Source organism: Arvicanthis niloticus, chromosome 11, assembly GCF_011762505.2.
Source record: "Arvicanthis niloticus isolate mArvNil1 chromosome 11, mArvNil1.pat.X, whole genome shotgun sequence".
Taxonomy (NCBI): Eukaryota; Metazoa; Chordata; class Mammalia; order Rodentia; family Muridae; genus Arvicanthis; species Arvicanthis niloticus.
In genome coordinates, this window is record NC_047668.1 from 72455227 (window position 1) to 72473642 (window position 18416).

At 42.2% G+C, this 18416-nt stretch overlaps 1 protein-coding gene across 3 annotated transcripts in view; it reads left to right on the forward strand.

The window, feature by feature from the left end:
* The window catches only part of Socs5 (suppressor of cytokine signaling 5), a 29930-nt gene extending 17020 nt beyond the window's left edge, over positions 1 to 12910 (forward strand). For 2 of the 3 annotated variants that reach the window (XM_034514077.2, XM_034514076.2), the window contains exon 2: positions 9912 to 12910. In XM_034514077.2, the coding sequence (XP_034369968.1) occupies positions 9924 to 11531 (1608 nt within the window). In that variant the 5' untranslated portion in view covers positions 9912 to 9923 and the 3' untranslated portion in view covers positions 11532 to 12910. Of the gene's footprint in view, positions 1 to 1379; positions 1400 to 9911 lie in introns of those variants that run through there. The other variant, XM_076942415.1, reaches the window with a different exon arrangement.
* Positions 12911 to 18416: the final 5506 nt, after the last annotated feature.

An 18416-nucleotide genomic window follows, 5' to 3' on the forward strand; every position in this document is an offset into this window, starting at 1 on the left:
CAGAGCTAGGACAGAAGGTTCATCAGAGACAACTCTGAGCAGCTATACGAATACACGTTTACACATTAAAGAACTGGAAGAACTAGCTGGGTGTTTTGGAAAACGGCAGTCATCAAAAGTGATTGAAACCTGTTGGTGGTGCACAGTTTTAATCCCAGTGTTGGAGGCAGAGGCTGGTGGGCCGCAGATTTCAAGCCCATCCTCATCTGCATACAAGGTCTCCATAGTCTTGAAAAAACAGTTTTTAGTTACTTCTCAGCAGTTGATGGGTCAGGTTTTATTTTTGTTAATAAACTAAAGATTTTTGATTATCTTGTTTCAAAATAAAATTGTTGCATGGTGATGCATGAAACAAAGGAAGGCGTTTGACTTTTGGTTTATATCTGTAATCTTAGCTAGTCTGCTTCTGTGCGTTCTCTTAATTAGATGAATCTAAAACATCTGATTTTCTTTTACCCTTTCCAGTACCTTTCTGAGTCCGCTCTTGGCTAGCAGCTAGATCACTAGTGCATAGAAGAAAGGGACTACCCCAAGCGCATTCTTTCTCTGATTTATTGCAAGCTGCCAAGTTATTAGAGGCTACTTATTTCTCTTTAGAACTAAAATTTGGGCTAGAATAGTGTTATCCCTAAGTCTGTAAATGAGTGGTAAATGTGTCCTAAGCAATTTAAAATAAAAAGTAAAGAGGGAAGTGTCATCAGAAGCACTCATGCTCTTAGATGTGTCTTTTGTGGTTAGATGTGACACTCTAGGTTGTTGGCATGATGAAGGAAGGAAACAGTCCGGAGGACATGTACTCACAGTATTCTTTGTGGGTTATCAGTCAGGTGAGATGAGCTCAGAGTTTCCCACTAGACACTTTTCTGGACTCAAGATGCTCGCTGAGTTCTTTAACAAAAAGTTACTTGCTTTGTTGTTCAGCTGGTTTGTTTCTTAACTGCCTTTTGGTGATATGTCGGGGGTAGGGGTTGTTGGAGGCTGCTGTCTTATGCCTTAGATTGAGTGACCTTATTATAGTGGCTGTTGGTATCACTGATAGCACATAGATCCAGTGCTCAGTGAAGGGACTTGAGTCACCTCCCTGCGTATGGAAGACAAAGGCAAGAGTAACTCAGCAGTAATTTCTGCAGATACCCAGCAGCCTTTGCTTCTGTTACTAATACACCATCTCCTCTTGCATTGGCGTATGCATCAGAAACACCACTTTAGAACCCCAAGCTGCCCTTGCCCTGTATCATGTTATCTGGTAACATGAGGTGGTAATTGTTCCTATTTTTAGATGGCAAGGTTGAGACATCTCACACAGCTAATGAATGCTTGAATATGACACTGGGACCAGCTAAATCCAAAGCATGTATTCCTTGTGTTAGAGCCTGGAGTCTGCAGGGAGGCTGGCCAGGTAAGAAACATTTCAGTGGCTGGCATGCTTATTAGTCTGTTACACAAGATACTTTCCCATAGAGAACGAAACATAACCTGTTAAAACTGTAGCAGTGTTTTATAGACTAAAAAGGAATTTTGAAGCACAATAAAAAGAGTAAGGATTATGATGTTGAACCTTGTCTAGGTCTGCAGGGATTAGCCATCCATAGTTTGTGTTGTAGATGTACCTTGAACTGCTAAGGGACACTGAACTCACAACACTTGTTCCTGGGAAGCACTATAGAAGCTTGAATGACTGATAGAAATTTCAGTTTGGCAGGTATTATACATAGGAAGGTATTGATGTTTATGGTGTGGCCCAGGAGAATCAAAGGGAAACAAACAAAGCCCCCCAAATGTGAGGCAGCCGTGTAGCGTGGCCAGAGCCTCTGCTCTGTGTCCTGGAGCCCTGGGCTCTGCGTGTGTGCTTTCTAATGTTCATGTCACTCTGTGATGCTGGTCTCATCTGCTCCATGCAAGAGACACACTTAAGATCTAAAGTGTGACCTGGCGAAGCTGGAGTGCACCCTCCTTCCCTGCCCCTTTGAGCTTAACTATTTCTAGCCTGTGCCTTTTCATTCTTTTGACTGAATCAAGAAGCAAAGTGCTGGCTTAGTCTAAGAATAGTATGTGAGGTGGGCCTGGGGCTTCCTGCCTCATGACACTGGAAGTTAAAAACAGAGTAAATTTAAGAAATGAAATTACTTATTTTTTAAATTAGAAAAAAACAGAGCTTATATTGTCCTTCTGTTGTTGAGGGATGTTATTATGAAGTCCTCTGACACTATGACTGTTAATTTCTTTCTTCTTTTTTATTTTTTTTATATTTTTAACTGTTATTTCCTTGACCAGCATAGAAAAACACAAGAACTTCTTAAGTATCATTTCTTTAAGTTGGGCATGTGCTAGCAAGCACATTCTTAGTACCAGTGAACTTGTATAGATGACTAGTTACAGCAGTAGCAGAACATTATAGGTGTCTTGCAGGCTTATTCAGAGGATTTCATAGTAGATAGAGAATAGAAGCCTGAGCATTCAGGACTGGGAAACTATCTCACTGAACAATGCTTTTTCTTCTATGTGCAAGGCCTGGGTCCAACAACCTTTCCCAGCATTATCAGGAAAATAAAATAATATGAAGCCGAACATCCATAATAGGACTGTGAATATCAGATCATAGTAGGGCTGTGATTACCAGATCATAGTAGGGCTGTGAATACCAGACCATAGTAGGGCTGTGAATACCAGACCATAGTAGGGCTGTGAATACCAGAGCATAGTAGGGCTGTGATTACTAGATCATAGTAGGGCTGTGATTACCAGATCATAGTAGGACTGTGATTACCAGATCATAGTAGGACTGTGAATACCAGATCATAGTAGGGCTGTGAATACCAGAGCATAGTAGGGCTGTGAATACCAGAGCATAGTAGGGCTGTGAATACCAGAGCATAGTAGGGCTGTGATTACCAGATCATAGTAGGGCTGTGAATACCAGACCATAGTAGGGCTGTGAATAACCGTGTTCTCTGGATTTGTTTTATCAGATTGTCTGCTCATCACACCTACAGTCCAGTAGGCCAGGAGTTTTATTTAGGTGTGCGTTTGTGGCCTTTGTCACATTTTAGTGTTAAGGCTTATACTGGGTAGGTAGGATAGTCTTAAAATAGGTGGAAGCCAGAAGTCCAGGTCAGGTGTTTTCTTACTACCCACATTTTTCTTTGAGACAGAGTTTCTTGCTAGACTTGGAGCTCACCATTTTGCTAGACTCACTGGCCAGTTATATGTGTATGTATATATTTAATGTGTTAGTCTTAATCTTGTTTTGAGATTTTTGTATATTGATAGAAATACTCTCACTTCTAATGAGTCCACTTAATATGTTCCTATGATCATCTCAATTATAGCATTTCAAAAGTTAGATTATTACCTTTCTCCAAACCCTAACTTGCTGACACTGTTCTGCCTTCTGTGTCCTGTCTCTGAAAAAGCAGCTTTGTCACCATTTGCCCAAGCTAGAGACCTGCCCAAGCTATCCTGACCCCTCCTACTTCTCCATTCTGCTTTCTCAGTCATCAACCTGTAGATTTGACTTCTAAACAGCTCATCTCCATCTCTGCTGTCATTAATTGGACTCTTTTTTTTCCCCCAAGACATGGTTTCTCTGTGTAGCCCTGGCTGTCTAGGAGCCTGCTCTGCAGATCAGGCTGACTTCAAACTCACAGAGATCCTCAATACTGGGACTTAAAGTGTGCGCCACCGCCTTCTGGCTGTAGCTTGCTCTTACTTGGGCTCTGTAGTTGCCTTCAGTGTGGTCCAGATTAGCCTTGCGTCCTCTCAGCGCAGACTACAAAGCCTGCTTCTCTGCAGCTTCCTCCAGTGCCCTTGGCCTTACTCGCTAGGCTGCGCTGACTTTAGTGTTGTTCCTGCTCTGCACTTTGCTCTGTAGAAACACTTACATATCCTTCTCTCTGTCCCAGTTCGTTCCTTCCCATTCTTCAGGACAGCATTCTGAATCTCACCTCCCCAGAGATTTCCTGTTCACCAACTCCAAAGATAGGTTCTCTTCCTGTGATCGTAAGACTTTGTAGTACTTAACTATGGACCTGATGCTTGCTGAGAAAAGGCTCTTATCTGTCACGGTCTGGGCCAGTTGTTCATAGTTTAATACAATGATTCTCACATTAAAAATCTAGCTCTTGTTTTAGCAGATGTAATCATACTGTTATCAGCCTTCAGTTAGGGCGCCAGTCCCTGTGTTGAGACTAGGTCACTGGTTTCCAGGTCCCGACTTTCTCACAGAATTCTGTCCACAGATACCAACTACGAAGCCAGTTGGAGAGTTTTAAGTAGATGCTCCTGATATATTCTATTAGAATCTTTATAGATCTTTGCTATAGGATTTTTCAATTCACTGAACTGTTTTCATTGAGTATTCCAAATCATTCACCATAGACTTCTGGTCCTTCCACACTTCATTATGGTAGTCAGTATTAATTACATCCAGTGATTTAGTCTAAGAGGCATGAGCAGGTTTAGGACCCATAACTAACTCAGTATAGCTCAGCAAGGGCTCCACAGTTTCTCGAGTGTACATACAGTACATTCGTTGGTAGAGTGTGTGTGTTGTCGTAGGGGGCTGAACCATACGATCATTTAAGCCTTTAAAGCATTGTTTATGTAGATTTAATGCATGTGTTTCAGCTAACATTAGACAGCAGTGTCAGTGATAAACAGCCATTTAATTAGATAACACAGACCAGATCACAACATAGTATTGAGATAATGAAAAATAAATGTTTTGAATTAGTTCTCAGATTCTTCTAAAGTGTTAATAAATATGACAGGTCATACATCCCTAGAACTGTCGGTCATCTTTAATGATAGTATTAATATTGTATTATCATTTCCAAACGCTAAAAGGCCTAAAGAACAGCAGATAAGATTCCCATCTGCACTGATGTGGAAGAAATACTGTAGTCACTGTAATCAGACATAGGTCCCAATTTTTCTTGCTGTCATTGAAGTGCTTCATGGAGGGGATTCACTGAGCTGAGTCTGGCTATTCTGAACAGTGGAGGAGAGATTTGAGTTGGGCTGTAGTTTTTCTATCCACTGTGACATGCAATGTTTTAAAACATACTGAATCTGTTTCTCATAAAGCCTGGGATAGTCCCATTGCAATGAACTAGTTTTTATAGAAAATGTGTAATAGATACTACTTGATATAAAGAGAGTCTTTATACTGTTTAGATTTTCTTAGTGTAAATTTTTGTAGTACTGGAATTTGACCTGATTTTACTTAAATCTGATTTATTGCTTATTCTGTTAAATAGAAGTTTTCAATAAATGCCATTTAACTTACAAAAACATTATAAAACCAATTTTAAATTATAACTCCTTGAGGAAAATAGTAACTATTCAGAAAATTGTTTTGATAGAGTTAATCATGTGTGGAACTGAGAAAGACTAGACTGGACCTGTACTTTCATTTTAGAAGCTGATACACTTGACACTTGATACTTTGATCCAGTCCTATGTAACTTTGTTTAAAAACACAAAGTAAAAGAGTTATAATATAGATCTGAAAGATTGCTGCTCTAAATCTAAGTACATTTTCAAGATTTAGCAGCAGAGACTCAAATGTTACATTAAGATATTTGGAACATTTGTTTTTAATTTTTATTTTTAATTTAATTATTTTTAATTTTTAACTCAAGTATTAACCACTCTAAGCATTTTTAAGTTTACTGATGTTATAGTCCAACCCCAGTAGCATTTCCACATTAAAAAACAGAAACGAAGGAGCAACAGGCTCCACTGTCTTCCCCAAAGACAGTCTGTAAGAATAAGAAAACTTAGAGTATTTTGTCAGGATGCAGCCTGGGGAGTCTCTGCATTGCACTGACTTGAGTATTCCATCTATGGAAACTTAGAACAAGCTGCCTTGTTCTAAGTTTCCTTGAGACTGTAAAGTTCCATCCTGCTGGAGGCTCCTTAAACCAGGAAGGTAAACAACCTGAAAGGGCTTCCTGAAGTCCCTGAAACTGACCAGATTCTCTAGGCCCATCCCTGCCAGCGCAAGCAATAAAAGCTGAGTCCCCCTCAGATGAGTAGAGTCAAGCTGCAAAGAAGAGTGTGAAACCAGACTAGCTTCCTAGAACCAGAAACCAGCCGAACTGCCTGGAGGAGGTTTAGGACAACAGGCACCTGGAAAGGACATGCTTCAGCTTGTTGAGCTGCCTGCAGGCTGTGCAGTGGGCTCCAGGTTCCCAGCTTTGTGAATTGTCACCCATGTTGGGGTAGGCTTTAGTGATGCAGCTGTCTTTGACTCACTTCTGCCTCTGTGAGTAACCCCTCACCTACAGGCAAAAAGTTCGAGCTCACTTGTGGGTTTCAAAAACCCACTAGTCCCTGAGCTTGAAATCCCACCAATTACCGAGAGCTCCCCGAGCTAAGGACTTGAAATTCCGTCAATTTCCACACTGACAAACTCTTCGCATGCCCTTCAGAGAAAAGAATGCTGCTAGCACAGAAAAATGTTCAACTTTGCGGTTTCTTGAGTACAGCTCCTTGTGTGATGAGGGTGGTACATCTTTGTTATCTGACCACCCAGACCCCTAGAGTCTAGCTAGGGGTCAGTCAGCTTTCTGAAAAGGACAGAAGGAGGGAGGGAGGGGGAAGAGGGAGGGAAGGAGAGAGGGAGGGAGGGAGAGAGACAGAGAGAGAGAGAGAGAGAGAGAGAGAGAGAGAGAGAGAGAGAGAGCGACACACAGAGAGAGAGGGGTGGGGGGGGGGGGGGGCGGAATATGGTTTTGTCTATTACATAGAGGTCCTGTTTGTGGGGCTTTTGTTTTGGTCCATGCCTTGACTGTCCACCTGAACCTGACAAGGTCTCATGATGTAGACCCTGACTGGCTTTGAACTCACAGAGATCCACTTGCCTGCCTCTGCCTCCTGAGAGCTTGGACTAAGGAGATCCACTACTATGCCCAACCTGTTTGGGGTTTTTAAATATCTCTTTAAAAATTTAAAACTGGGGACTGGAGAGTTGGCTCAGTCATTATAAGCATTGGGTTTTCTTCCAGAGAAACTAGGTTTGATTTCAAGCACCTACACAGCAGCTCACATTACATACACAAGTCCAAGGGTATCAAACACTGTCTTCTAGCCTTCATGGACACCGGGCACATACATGATACACATAAAGACATGTGTACACACACATACTACACAAAAAAATAAATTAAAAAAAATTTAAATCATTTTTAGATCAAGTCTTTACAAAAACTGGTCACAGGCCAGACTAGTTCAGGATGACCCCACCTCTACTGCAGAAGTTGGAAACTGAAGCCAAATCTGTCAGAGAGTGTAAAAGGAAACATGTATCAGTATATTCTATTGATAAGGAAAGGGGAGGGATGGTGAGCATCAGAAGGCTTAGCACAGTGAATGCAAACCTTCCACATTAGTGAAAGCCATGTAGTTATTTTCAGAAAATAAACACAAGTCACAGAGAAGATGAGAAATTAGTATAGTGCTAGTTTTCAGGAGCTACACTTAAGAATAGTGGAGTGAAGCCTCAGACTTAACAAGGTAAATGACTTCCTGCCCAGGATTTTATTCTGAAAGGATTTAAAAAACAAAACCAAGAATGAAATAGAATAGTTTCATTGCTGGAATAACGTAAAGGAAAGTTCCAGGACAGCGCTGCCGGCCATTGCTGCTCTTCATTGGAGGTTGATGGTCTGTCTAGGAAGCACCTAAGAGACAACAGTTATTCTAGGCGAAGAAAGCAGTGGTGTGAGAAAGAGACACGACCTATCTCCAGATAACATTCATTTGCCCGTAGTGAAAACTCTTAAGTATTAATTTAACTAGAAAAATGGGTCTTGATTGTTTTGTGGAAGGACAGTATTAAGGGAAAATTAATACTGTGGTCTAAAAAAAATCAAAACTCATTATCTTCATATTACAGAGTTATCAGGTAATCTCTAATACTAGAAGACCAAAGTATACCTACAAAGACAGCAGAACCACCAAGAACATGCCAGGATTGTCCATGATTAACAATACTTGGGAGCAGAGAACTGAGATCTTAGTTTAACAGGAAGATTGAATGATACCAAGACCTTGGAAGCAGTCAGCATTGAGGGTTATGAATCCCACCTGGTAGACACTAACTTTGTTGTGAGCCTCCTGCAGGCTTACCCACAGACTTCCAGTGTTAAATCCTCAAACCACCTTTCAAACAGATGCATATTTCTTTTCTGGTGTCGCATTCAGTCCAGAACATTGTTGATCCAGTAGCTTTTTCTATTAAAAAAAAATGGGCATGGAGATACTTAATTAGTTTTAAGTAATGAATATTCTGTATTGATCTTCTAACTCTGGAAAAGACAAGCTAGTGAGATGACTAGGCTGTTGGGAGCAACCTTGCTTATACATTAATGGCCTAAGTCAGCCATACATGCTTACTGACACAGAGTCTTGATCTCTAACCCTAGAACAGATAGCTATAGATCTTGTAGACAGATACCCCTGGTGGGAAAGTACCAGCTTAGATAAGAACAAATGAATAATGGATCTTATGGACAGGTAGCCTTGGTGGGAAAGTACTAGCCTAGATCAGAACAAATAAATAATAGATCTTATAGACAGGTACATAGTGACCTGTTCTGCCCTGCTTCTTCTGTGAACTCTTCACCCAGCCATATCCTGTTCTGAAGAACATCTGTACTCCCCCTGAGATCACCTGTGCTCCCCAGAAATAAAGAAGACCCTACGTCATCCCCCTCCCCATATCCTGCCTTTATGTGTATATAACCCCCTTGTGGAGAAATTAAAATTTGACAGCTTGATCAGACTCTAGATAGGCTGTCGGTTTCTTGCATACCCCCAGTTCTTTCTTTCAGGTCTTCTAATCCCAGTTCAACTCCTCGTGGGACTGGGGCACTAGGCTTCTGACAGGTTTAAATAGGTTTCCCCATGTCTTCTAACAGCTTGCTCATCACTGAAGTGGGATAGTGTACTTATAGGCTTAGGTGCCTTTTGTGAAGTACTATAAATTGTCTTAAGCAGGGCTGGGGGTAGAGAGCAGGTGCATAGTTTGTACCTTTGTTTTGCTAATTGCTATAGTGTCACAGCCCTGTGTTAATTGCTAGTGTCACAGCCCTGTGCTAATTCTAAGTGTCAGAGCCCTTGGCATTACTCCTAATCTTACTCCTCCAACTTGAACCCTTTAAGGACATGCTTGCCTGTAAGCCAAAAGTATTACAGTCTTTTTCTTCACCTTTTCCTTCCTAGTCAAACTGCTTCTTCAGAATCAGGATAAAATTTGATACATTGTGGAATGGGGAAGGATAGAAAGATGGGGCTTTAAAGAGAAACCTGTGCTGTGCAGAACATCAAGGGGTTGATAAGTAATACTAACTTTTAGATTGCACTGTGTGTATGCATATGTCCATGGGCATGTGTGTGTTCACACATTGTATGTGTGACCGTGTATACACACACAGGTTAAAAGACAACTCGGAGGACTCTCTTTCATCATGTGGGAAGGAGGATTGAACTCACATCATCAGAGCAGGCAGCAAGCACCTTGATTCACTGAGCTGTCTCACCAAAACCTGCATATTACAACTTTTGAAGTAAATATTTCCCCTTTAAATGTCTGAGACCATTCAGTTACTTAAATAAGGAGATGCAATTCAGTATCATAATGAAGTTCAATTATTGCCTGGAAGAGGAAAGCAGAGTTTGAGAGGGCTTGTTTCCTTTCAGTTAGAGTTCTCTCTGAATCAAGGAAATGGGAAGCGAGAGTAGGCCCGAGTGGTACCAAGGCTCACTGCTGCCCACTGCTTAGGTGTGGCCCATGTAAGGCCGCTTCCCCACGGACATGTACCTTTCCCAATGGGAAGGGAAACGACTGCATTTTCCAGCTGCGTTGGCCTCTCACATTAATTAATTTTTTTCTATTTTTTCCTTAGCTCTTCTAATCAATGGATAAAGTGGGGAAAATGTGGAACAACTTCAAATACAGGTGCCAGAATCTCTTCAGCCATGAAGGAAGCCACAGTGAGAATGTGGACATGAATCCCAACAGATGTCTGTCTGTCAAGGAGAAAAGCATCAATCTGGGAGAGGCCGCTCCCCAGCAACAGAGTAGTCCTTTAAGAGAAAATGTTGCCTTACAGCTGGGACTAAGCCCTTCAAAGACCTTCTCAAGACGGAACCAAAACTGTGCTGCAGAGATCCCTCAGGTTGTTGAAATAAGCATTGAGAAGGACAGCGACCCGAGCGCCACCCCAGGAACGAGGCTTGCACGAAGAGACTCCTACTCTAGACATGCCCCGTGGGGAGGAAAGAAGAAACATTCCTGTTCCACAAAGACCCAGAGTTCCTTGGATACTGAGAAAAAGTTTGGTAGAACTCGAAGCGGCCTTCAGAGGCGAGAGCGGCGCTATGGAGTCAGCTCCATGCACGACATGGACAGTGTTTCCAGCCGCGCGGTCGGGAACCGCTCTCTGAGGCAGAGGCTCCAGGACACTGTGGGTTTGTGTTTCCCCATGAGAACTTACAGCAAGCAGTCAAAGCCTCTCTTTTCCAATAAAAGAAAAATACATCTTTCAGAATTAATGCTGGAGAAATGCCCTTTTCCTGCTGGCTCAGATTTAGCACAAAAGTGGCATTTGATTAAACAGCATACCGCTCCTGTGAGCCCACATTCAACATTTTTTGATACGTTTGATCCATCACTGGTGTCTACAGAAGATGAAGAAGATAGGCTTCGAGAGAGAAGACGGCTTAGTATCGAAGAAGGGGTGGATCCCCCTCCCAATGCACAAATACACACCTTTGAAGCTACTGCACAGGTCAATCCATTGTATAAACTGGGACCAAAGTTAGCCCCTGGGATGACGGAAATAAGTGGAGATGGTTCTGCAATTCCACAAACGAATTGTGACTCAGAAGAGGATTCAACCACCCTCTGTCTGCAGTCACGGAGGCAGAAGCAGCGCCAGGTGTCCGGGGACAGCCACTCGCACATTAGCAGACAAGGAGCTTGGAAAGTCCACACGCAGATCGATTACATACACTGCCTTGTGCCAGATTTACTTCAGATCACAGGGAATCCCTGTTACTGGGGCGTGATGGACCGATATGAAGCAGAAGCCCTTCTAGAAGGAAAACCGGAAGGCACGTTCTTGCTCAGGGACTCTGCACAGGAGGACTACCTCTTCTCTGTGAGCTTCCGCCGCTACAACAGGTCCCTGCACGCCCGAATCGAGCAGTGGAACCACAACTTCAGCTTCGATGCCCATGACCCTTGCGTGTTTCACTCCTCCACTGTCACGGGGCTTCTCGAACATTATAAAGACCCCAGCTCTTGCATGTTTTTTGAACCATTGCTTACGATATCACTAAATAGGACTTTTCCTTTCAGCCTGCAGTATATCTGCCGCGCAGTGATCTGCAGGTGCACTACGTATGATGGGATTGACGGGCTCCCTCTACCGTCGATGTTACAGGATTTTTTAAAAGAGTATCATTATAAACAAAAAGTTAGGGTCCGCTGGTTAGAACGAGAGCCAGTCAAGGCAAAGTAACTCCTGTCCCCAAAGGGTACTTACTACTTAGGTCTGCTCTCATGTGCATCAGACAGCACCCATAGGAGGCAGAGTCGGCTGCTAGGATTTTCCACCCAGAATGGGAGCTTAGTCATTAGCCTCTGTCCGATGGGATCTGCTGTTACTCAGACAAAGGTGCCTAGAGACAGCAGGATGATTTGCAGGTGTTAGGTGGGCTGTAACAACTGAGGGAGGCAACTCTGGGGCATTTGCTATGAAGAATTCTATTTCTTACTGAAGAACAAATTATTAATATTGGATGGGTATTTCAACAGTGTGACTAATGTTTGAAATTATTTTTTCTAAGAATTTTTTATAACCTTCCAAAAAGTAGTGGTTTGTAGTTACTATAAATCAAGCTTTGAAAGTCCAAAACAAATAAGTGAATAAATGACTGCCTTCCTTTTAGAGAAAAACAAATGCAATTTTTCTGGCCACAGGGCATTGTGTAATGTCAGTGTGGTTTGTAGTCTCCTTTTTCTCCTCAAAGAAGGAGGCTCTAAAATAAACCAGGTTTTTCTAAGATAGTTCTTAAAGCTGGAGACTCACAGGTTAGTGGTGTAGTTGTGTGTACAAGCCCCAGTGTTCATTTGGGGTGAGCACAGTGACCTCAGAGAGCATGCAGTTGGAGTTTCCAGTGGGATATTTTTTTTTTTTTTCTAAGTTGACATGTGCAGTCCACACATTGTCTCATCAAAGTTGGAATTTCCTGTGCCCTTGACTTTGTGATCCCAGAGGAAAATGAGACTAGGAGATGCCCAGACACATCAGATAGTAGTAACTCCAGTGGTTGACGATGTCGAGTTGTATTAAACTATAATTAATCATTTGGATGGCAGTATTTATCTTTGTTGTAAGCTCATAGCTGAATTACTTACGTACAATTTATATTATACAATTTTAGTGCAGTTAATTCTTAACAGAAAACCTGAAGTCTAAATTGCAGATTTAAAAGGTACTGTACACCCATGATGCCTGTAAATAACTTTACTTGGCACCTTTTGTCACTTAGGATTACATAATACAACTTGAGTGAACGATTCAGGATGTATTGTCGAGTTCTAGTGTTGCTTCTTGTGTTGGACTGTGTTCTCAGTTCTGTCCTAGACATTTGCACTACAGTAGCCAAATCCATTCTTGTGTGTTAGCGTGCTGTATAACTGCTGCCGAGTGCTCCTCGGTCTTCATGTCAGCTGCTGCAGGAGGTTGCTTTATATCCCCATGGCTATTGCCAGGGCTTCCGGAAAGAAATGCTATATTTGTATGCAACACTAACCCTTTAACTGCTATCGTATGTTTCTGCTTGCTGTGCCTTGTTCTGGCTGCTTTTTCGTGCTAATAAAGTATGTTTGGTGTTCTCCTTGTGTATCTGCTGTTTATACATTTGCCACACTTTCTCTTGTACATGGAATGGTTTGGGGTTTTTTAAAATAAGCATTAACCTGACAACTCACTGTAGTTAATGCAGATTCACCTACAACCTAATACTGACCTGTCAGAATAAGCTAAATCTAAGTTGAATGCTCTCTCGCTTTCGAAGCCTCATCACACTGAGTCAGTGTCTGTAGCCACTGCAAGTTAGTGTCATGGCGTTCACAGCAGGACTCAGACGTGAGAGCCAGGTGACTTCTCTGCTCTGTAGTGAGAGGCCGAAACCAGCAGTAACTTTAGCAGATGAGCGCGTTAGAGCATCCAGCCGTACCAGAAACAGTGACAGTCTGTGCACCGGGACGCGTCAGCTCCACTTAGTGGTTTGGGGACCATTTAATTGAAGATAAATGCGTGAAACGTGGACCTTTAACCAAAGACTTGTTCATTTCAGTGCAGGATGGGGATGGAAGGAACATAGATCTTTCTGTTACTTGTAGTAGATGTCCCTGAGGAACATATACCAAAGTGTTTGAGAACTTCGTCCAAACCTACTTTCAAAGCATAATGTGCAATTAAATTGTTATGACGTAATTATATTGCATAATTGTTGGGTCTGTTTTCTTGAGCTTACAATGTACCTGGAAAATGAACCTCTTGAGGAACGATAAGTCCATCCTGAGGACTGGAGGAGGACTGTTTGTGAGCAGGCGATGCTGTGAAGAGAACTTCAAACTCGGAGAGAGCATTGATGTTTTTATATGCTTGTAGCAAATTGATGTTCTCACTATAGTTTTATAGAGAATATTAATGCTTTTATGTATTTCAGAACTTTTCCTGTGTTATATGCAGATTGTTTTAAGTGTAACTATTGACTTTATGTAAGCATGTGTCCACTGTGCTAAAAGGCACTTACGTTTCAGTTTGTGTACAATATAAATATGCAACTTTGGGGTTAATTTTTTTGTTAAAATATTAGTAGCTTACATTTAAAAAAAAAGAAAAGAAAAGAAAAATCACCAATATGGAAGTACACTGAACTCTTCTTTTCACTGTGTATTTTTCTGAATCCCACTGTAGCCTTTTGACTAAATTGGTGTTTTTGGTGTTTGGGTGGCACATTTTATTCCAAACTAAGGAGTGCTTTTAACCAAGCAGTGGCTGCAGTGCCAGAATTACCTGGAGCGGGTGCGGGGGTGCGGAGCTCTCTCTCTTCCTGCTCGGAGTCTTTCACATCTCCCTCGTCGCCCACCCTCCCCCTCCCTCCCCTCTGTGTCCCTCACTTTGTTCACATATGCAGAATACATATAGTTGCTATAATGTGCACTTACGTGCACTTATATGCATGGTTATACACTTACGGTGGTAATAACATTTTAAACAATAGTATTGCCATTTGGTTTAATTGTTGTTCCCATTTTGTTATGTGCCCCTAAAGTTTGGCCCTAGCACTGTTGTCTTTTTACAGAGAGAACGTATCAGTATTTTACTTTCTGGCTTGAAGTAGTAAAAAAAAAAAAAAAAAAAGAAAAAAGAAAAGAAAGGGGAAAAAAGTTGATTTAAGTACAACTATAATATAATCAAATTTATATTCTTAGATAAAATATTGAGTCCAAATCACTGTTCTCTACAGAGCAATCCATGTTCATCTATCCGTGGACATTTTTATAAGATTTATAATGGCTGGAACCATAAAAACTGATACTTAAATCCCAAGCTTCGTTTTGTCAAAACTCAGAGCTGATGAACTTTTCTGACATTTTGGTCTAGTTGCTTTTCATTCTCATCTTAAAGCTGCTTCACCTCCCGGCCCTGTCACTGACCTGGTGCTGTTCTTTATTAAGGCAGGCACTACCTCTTATTTTTATAGTAAAATAAATACATAAAACACATAAATTCCTTTTCGGTAGAGGTGAGCCTGAGAGAGTGAGAATGCTAACCTGTCAGTCACAGGCTCGCTCCCTTACTCCTGCGCCAGTGCCTGTTTGCCTTACAATGTGCTGACTTGAGCAGGAAAGAGGAGAAAGTTTCCAAAGTGAAATGGTAATGGGGAGAGGGTCAGGGATGCTGCCCATGTGAGAGGCTTGGGTCTGGAGAGGGTCGGGGTTCGGGGATGCTGCCCATGTGAGAGGCTTGGGTCTGGAGAGGGTTGGGGTTTGGGGATGCTGCCCTTGTGAGAGGCTTGGGTCTGGAGAGGGTCGGGGTTCCGGGATGCTATCCTTATGAGAGGGTCGGGGTTCCGGGATGCTTCCCTTGTGAGAGGCTTGGGTCTGGAGAGGGTCGGGGTTCGGGGATGCTTCCCTTGTGAGAGGCTTGGGTCTGGAGAGGGTCGGGGTTCCGGGATGCTGCCCTTGTGAGAGGCTTGGGTCTGGAGAGGGTCGGGGTTCCGGGATGCTGCCCTTGTGAGAGGCTTGGGTTTGCTCCCATTCCTTGTGCCAGCTGCCATGGCACATAGAATCTAAGTGATTGTCCTTGAGACCCGAGTGAGATCTTTGAGAAGACGGTTGATGTGGGCAGGATGGAGAGCTTGCCTTTCCGAGGTCTGCATGAGTTGAGGCTTTTGTTTCCATGCCTGGGATACTTGCGCATTCATCGGTGTTCACTATAATGGATAGACTGAAGACAAGATGAAACCTTGTCTTCTGGAGTTAGATAGGACAGTAAAGACACAATCTCAGAAACCAAGAGGAGGCAGAATGTGCTGAGTGCTGGTGTTACAGGTTCACTGGGGAATAATAACCTTGAGCAATGAGGAAGCATCCAAATTTTAAAAATTCAGGCTGGCCACTGGTGGTGCACGCTTATAGTCTCAGCACTCTGGAGGCAGAGGCAGGAGATCTATGTGAGTTTAAGGCCAGCATAGTTTTAAAACAGAAACTAACATGGAAGGTTCTGAAGACCTGTTCCCTCCCATTGTGCGATCTTTCACAGGTCATCACAATAACCTTTCCACTGTTTCCCAGTTTTTTAATGACGAGAACACTACATGATAAATAGAAGATGAAACAATCTAAATCCTGAGTCAGTTTTAAGAGTACTTGTGTTGAGCTATACTCCAAGTCAGGGACCTGAGACTAAGGGTTAGGGTATTTTGTTATTTTGTTTTGGTTGTTTTTATTATAAGTGTATGAATATTCTTTCTGCATATATGTCTGTGCAGCGTGTTGTATACTTGGTACTTTTGAAAACCAGAGGGGAGCATAGGATTCCCTGGGACTGGAGTCACTGTTCGTCATGAGCCACCATGTGGATGCTGGGAATTGAACTTAGGACCCATAGAAGAGCAGCCAGTGCACTTAACCACCGAGCCATCTCTACAGCCTCAGGTCTTAGGTTTTCTTATGTCATTGTTAGGTCATGGGCAAGCCATTCAAGACTGTGATGTCGGGCTATCGAGGGGCCTTGGAAGTAAGATGTGAGAAGGTGAGAGATGCTACCTCATTGAGAGTCTACCCTGGAATGTGGGCAAACGGGTAAGTATGAAGAGAGCTGAGGGAATGGCTGAGGTAAAAAGTAATTGCAAGTTCAGTCCTGGTTCTTCCTCCCAGCCCATGGTCCCAGAAATAAGACTCCAACTCAAAAGTATTTACAAATACCTTGGCCATTTACTGGGCTCTTCTCTGACTAGATATAACTAAAACATCCCATCTATTCTGGCCTACATTCTGCCACATAGCTGGTTACCTGTGCTTAGGTACCATGTGTCTGTCTCTTCACATCTTCCTGGGCCAATCTCCCACAGCTGGCTCTATCCCAGAATTCTTTCCTCCTCCTGGATGTTCCACCTTTTATTCTAGCCTTTCCTATAAGCCATGGGTATTTCTAATGGACAGGTTGCATCCATATAGTACACAGATATTCTCTCTACAAACTGAATTATTTGTGAAGGGGAAACAAAACTGCCCTGGGTGGATTCTGGATGAAGCAAATATGGACTGGTCACTTCTGGAGGCACCAGGTCTTGCTTTGTTCATTTTGGTTTTGTTTCTGTACTTGGACTTCTGAATCTAGAGTAGTTTGGTGGTTGAACATCTCTCTTTTTTGTTCAAATTACCATATTTCTTCTTTCAGCAGGGGCATTTACAATGTTCAGGAAAGGGCTGGGTCTCAGTGTGGTAGGCATGTCCTTTCCCTCCTGTGAGGCTGGAGTAGGAACTCCCCGGTGGCATAGGTACACCAGGGTCCCCACCTGTTACAGGATGAATTCCTGGAAGCTGTGCAAAGGCCTGATGCAGAAAGCTGTGCTTGGTGGCTGGTGCATAGGCAATCTCTTTTTGTTGTATAGTAGTGAAAATTTGTCATACATTAAATAATTTTGTTGTTTTCCATCTTTGCAAAATGGGTGCAGTTATGCACTTAAACCTAACTTTTACCCTGATTCTCTTTAAATACAGGATAAATTATTTTATTTGTGCTTGTCTTAAAACCAAAACACTTTTAAAAAACAGTTGAATTGTAATACTTTTAAAGTTTCATTATCTTGCAAATATTTTGTGCCCTTACATGTAATTGAGACGGTGTTGAATTTTTAAACCAAAAAGACTAGTAAAATGTTTGGCTTAGTAATTTCAACTTTGAGAATTCATAAATTATGCCACTATCTTCCCTGATAAAGGATCCAAAAGTCTCAAATTGTTTTCTAGAATTTGGCTATCCTAAGTCTTTCGATCTTTCGAACAGTTGGATAATGCCTGAGAATAATATCTGAGAATATCATTTATTGGCAATATGATCAATATTGCCATTAATTATTGGCAATAATGTTGCCAATATTAATCTGAGGGCCTATATTTAGTCTATGACCAACTCTGTTAGAGGCTGGACAAGAGAAACCAAGCTGGGAGGTACCACCCTGCTTTCCTGGCTCAGCAAACTTTATAGAACCCAACAGAGAGGCAGACAGATAATGCAGAAGGCTCATCAGAGTTGTCTATGTCTAATCCTTTCCTTGTCTTTCATATCTGGTTTAAAGGGTCTGAGTACCTTGTCCAAGGTCACCGAGGGAATGCCAAAACCAGGATTCAGAGTCTAGACAGAGCCCAGCTTCTTGTTAAACTTTTGGAATTCTATTTTTCTTTTAAATTTATTATTTCTTCTCTTTATTCTCTCTCTTTTCTTTTTTTTTGTTTTCCAAGATGACAGATTTGTAAATAATGGATAGAAGTAGATTCTAAGTAATCATCGAAAGTTTCAAAGGGCAAGCCATGACAGCCTTTATATATAAAACCTCCATGTTGTGATTTGAGTGTCCCTGCCAATGTCTCCAACTTCATCCTGCACTTTTCTTTCATCTTACCAATGGCCTGTCACCCAGTGGTCTTCCAAGTGGGATAGTGCTCCAGTGCCTTTCTCACCTCAAGGATCTGCCCCTGCTGCCCATTCCTGGAATTGGCATCTCCCCACACCTTTTCACAGCAAGGTAGAGCCTTTCGTCCTTCAGAGTGCTTCAGAGCCTGATAATGCCCACGGACGGAGACCCTCTTCATTATTCTCTAT